The sequence below is a fragment of the Salvelinus sp. IW2-2015 genome, linkage group LG11 (genome assembly GCF_002910315.2).
Source record: "Salvelinus sp. IW2-2015 linkage group LG11, ASM291031v2, whole genome shotgun sequence".
Taxonomy (NCBI): domain Eukaryota; kingdom Metazoa; phylum Chordata; class Actinopteri; order Salmoniformes; family Salmonidae; genus Salvelinus; species Salvelinus sp. IW2-2015.
Window position 1 is genome coordinate 25925891 of NC_036851.1, and position 4502 is coordinate 25930392.

The 4502-nt window shown below is 44.2% G+C and overlaps 1 protein-coding gene across 1 annotated transcript in view; it reads right to left on the bottom strand.

Annotated features, from left to right (window-relative positions):
* The window catches only part of LOC111970041 (prolyl 3-hydroxylase 1), a 12614-nt gene extending 10404 nt beyond the window's left edge, over positions 1-2210 (bottom strand). Inside the window, exons 1-2 of the mRNA XM_070445604.1 lie at positions 1647-2210; positions 343-495 (exon numbers count right to left, since the gene is read on the bottom strand). Of these exons, the coding sequence (XP_070301705.1) occupies positions 343-495; positions 1647-2111 (618 nt within the window). The 5' untranslated portion in view covers positions 2112-2210. The remainder of the gene's footprint in view (positions 1-342; positions 496-1646) is intronic.
* Between the last annotated feature and the right edge of the window lie 2292 nt (positions 2211-4502).

Below are 4502 nucleotides of genomic sequence, written 5' to 3' on the forward strand. Positions count from 1 at the left end.
TAACGGGTGCATTAGTTACTGTTATAACTGGTGCATTGTTACTGTATAACGGGTGCATAGTTACTGTTATAACGGGTGCATTGTTACTGTTATAACGGGTGCATTGTTACTGTTATAACGGGTGCATTGTTACTGTTATAACGGGTGATTGTTACTGTTATAACGGTGCACTGCATTGTTACTGTTATAACGGGTGCATTGTTACTGTTATAACGGGTGCATTGTTACTGTTATAACGGGTGCATTGTTACTGTTATAACGGGTGCTTTGTTACTGCTATAACGGGTGCATTGTTACTGTTATAACGGGTGCATTACTAGGGACGAGTGGTGTCAGTCTCACCATGTGCGGCCGGGACTCCAGGTCTTTGAAGTCCTCCTGCTGTACTCCGGCCATCATCCTGTAATATTCCAGGTTCTGCTTCATCTCCATGTGGTCTGGGTTGGCCAGGAAAAACGTGTTTGCCGCCGCCACAGCTTTATCCAGCTTGTTGATCTACACAGGTAAGAGAGATAGTTAGTACAACAAAACAATGACACTACATCATATGAATAACTCTCACACAACAAGCAAACAAAGAGAAGTAGCACATTGAGACTCCAAAGGCTTCCCTAAATGCTCCACGTCTCAGAAGTCTTCTGTCATCTGGCTAGGAGCCAGGACCTCCTGGAATGATGTAACAAATGTGTGAGCTGCAATCACCAGCATGCTGTTTCAGGCAACTAGTCATTATCCTATAGGCTTACTATAGTATACACGAATCTCAGTGGAGGCTGCTGAGGGGAGGATGGCATATAATAATGGCTGGAACGGAGCGAATGGAATGGCATCAAACTTTGAAAACATGTGTTTGATACCATTCCACTGATTCCGCTCCAGTCATTACCACAAGCCCGTTCTCCCCAATTAAGGTGCCACCAACCTCTTTTACAGATTTTTGTGTTTCTGTTTGTAAATCAGTACATATTTTGCTCATATCTATTGGCATTAGTAAATAGGCAACATGGATAAACAATTTATGACCTGCAACTCTCAGGAACTGCAGGCCTTATAGGTTGCATGTATTTACTTTATTTAACTAGCTACTCTTACTACAATGTAGTAACCCGTTTATAAACAGACTTTTAAACGAAGTTTGGTTTAGGCCTATCCTGTTAATGTATAGGCCTATTCTAACAATAGCTAAAGAAACTCTTGAATGGCACGTATATAGCATGCAGAAGCTGCTGAGTAGCTTCGCTTTGTGATGACAAGACCCAAAAATCGAGAAGAATCCAGCGCCAGAACGTAAGTGGTCTGTCTACATAGCTAGACTCCACCTAGAGACGTGGCACGGCCGGCTGGGGGGTTGGGGAAAGCTGAGCAGAGCACGTAGCCTACAGTTAACGAATTGCTTGAGGGAAGTTTGAATGAAATTGGACAAAATGAAGTGACATTACCCTTATTTTGTCATGGAAGTGTGATAAATGTGCACCGAGATTCAAACAACATGAACATGTTGTGGAATAAGATATGATGCAGGAGCATCTTACTCCACAACATGGGATAATGTCTGTGTGGAAGATACATTGTTGCAAGCCTATGCAAAATATAAAAATGTATAATGCATAACTTTATAGGGCCAATATGGTCAACTCTTTTTATACCTTGAAGTACGCGACTTGCAGGTAATTGTAGGGTGTTCTTTTCTTAAACTCAAGGTCCACATCTTCAGTGACTTTATGGATAGTTGGTGGTCCAATTTTCTCACTTTCGCAGGTATTTACACAATCAGCCCTTTTCATAATTTTCTGGAAAAAGCCAAGATCTTCCACGGAGCCAGCGCCTGGTACTGGCACAACCATGCTGGATAAAGGCTCCCCGAAAGCGCTCTGGTTGGCACAAGTTATCCGGCAATGCGCCTTCACCCTGCGGATCGCAGCCTTGTTCCGAAGCGCTCTCTCCATGTTCAGAATGACCGTCATCCAGTCGCCCTTGTAGTAGGCTTCCACCGCCGTGTCGAACAGCAGATCATAAGGTTCCAGAATAACATTACTACTGAGCTGCACGTCCGAAAGGCAATATGGGATGAGGAAAACGCCTAAAATCGCTACTACAAAACGCCACAGCATTCTGGAAAATGGGACCTCTACGTGGAAAGGAGCAGTCGTCTGCAGAGAAGTGAGCTGGAAGTTTAGCCGAGGCCTGCAAACTTCTGTCGGTGGGTGGGGTTAACTGGGAGTCGCTGAGACGAACAGCCGCTGTGAGGTGCACCACCGTCTCACGACTCACAGTGCCGCTGTGGCCCAGTTCACTCTCTCCTCACAGGCCGGCCAGACAACATCAAGGTCCAATATAAAAATATATCAATAAGTATATAGGTCATATTCAGTTGTTAAATTGTCTATTTGAGTATGATAACATCCCAGAAAGAAATGTGTCTCATAAATATTTTTTCTAAGATGTTATCACACTCTAAATAGCCTAGTCCATTTAACAATAGACCAACCAAGAGCTCTCTGATATTTAAAAAAAACATATTTGGGGTCAGCAGGTGTTACAAAGGTTCTAGAGTCAGATCATGACCATTTTCTCTGAGACACATAAGATATAGTATATACAGTAAGATTCATTCTATAGCTAGAGGACTCCTGATATCCCCAAGAGTGATAAGTATAATTGTTGTCTTTATCTGTTGTTGTCTGCATGTTGAATAGTACTGTCTTTTTTTTGCTAACTAGGGACCCCCGAATATTGCTGGCCAGGACTCACTGGCCGTGTCTGAAAGGACCTCAGCCACCTGAGCCACGGCCTGTTCCCCCCGCTACCATCTAGAAGGCGGACACAGTACAAGTGCATCAAAGCTGAGACCGGGAGACTGAAAAACTGCTTCTATCTCCAGGCCATCAGACTGTTAAATAGACACCACTAGCCAGGCTCCACCCAGTACCCTGCCCTGAACCTTAGTCAGTGTTACTAGCCAGATATCACCCGGTACTCTACCCTGCACCTTAGAGACTGCTGCCCTATGTACATAGTCATTGAAAACTGGTCACTTTAATAATGTTTACATACTGTTTTACATACTTCATATATACAGTGCATTCGGGAATTATTCAGACCCCTTTACTTTTTCCACATTTTGTTATGTTACAGCCTTATTCTAAAATGGATACAATTATTTTTTTCATCATCAATCTACACACAATACCCCATAATGACAAAGCAAAAACAGGTTTTTAGACATTTTTACAAATGTATTACAAATTAAAAACAGAAACACCTTATTTACATGTGTATTCAGACCCTTCGCTATGACACTCTAAATTGAGCTCAGGTGCATCCTGTTTCCATTGATCATGCTTGAGATGTTTCTACAACTTGACTTGATTGGAGTCCACCTGTGGTAAATTCAATTTATTGGACATGATTTGGAAAGGCACACACCTGTCTATATAAGGTCCCACAGTTGACAGTGCATGTCAGAGCAAAAACATGTCAGGCAGGTACCAAGATCGCCTGCATAACGCTCCGGAGGAGGTAAGCGGGGTTTTCGGGGAGCCAGGGTAGGTTGGACAAATCCACTAGTAGTAGAAAGGTTACTGGGTGGTTGGGAGGTCTCAGATGTGGCGTGCTGCCTATGAGCTAATTCACGGATTTGCTCCATTATAGCCTTAAACCCTTGGTCATGGCGTTCCGTCAGGGAACGAAGCCCTTCCAAATGGTCTCGCAGTTGCTCCTCATGCCTCCCAACGGTGGCTCCCTGCAGGGAGACAGCGTGATGGAGCTGCTCCAAGTTTGCTGGGTCTGTCATGGCCAGTTCATACTATAAGTTCGTACTATAATAAGATTAGAGAACCTTCTAGAAGGACAACCATCTCTGCAGCACTCCTCCAGTCAGGCCTTTATGGTAGAGTAGCCCAGACAGAAGCCACTCCTCAGTAAAAGGCACATGACAGCCTGCCTGGAATTTGCCAAAAGGCACCTAAAGGACTCTCAAGCCATGAGAAACAAGATTCTCTGGTCTGATGAAAACAAGATTTAACTCTTTGGCCTGAATGGCAAGTGTCACATCTGGAGGAAACCTGGCACCATTTTTCAGCGGCAGGAACTGGGATACTAATCAGAATCGAGGGAGAGATGAACAGAGCAAAGTACAGAACCTGCTCCAGAGTGCTCAGGACCTCAGACTGGGGCTAAGGTTCACCTTCCAACAGGACAACGACCCTAAGCCAAGTCAACGCAGGAGTGGCTTTGGGACAAGTCTCTGAATGTCCTTGAGTGGCCCAGCCAGAGCCCGGACTTGAACCCGATTGAACATCTCTGAAGAGACCTGAAAATAGCTGTGCAGCAATGCTCCACATCCAACCTGTCAGAGCTTGAGAGGATCTGCAGAGAATAATGGGAAAAACTCTCCAAATACATGTGTGCCAAGCTTAAGCTTGTAGCGTCATACCCAAGAACCTGAGTACTGAGTAAAGGGTCGGAATACTTATGTAACTGTGATATTTAAGTTTTTTTGT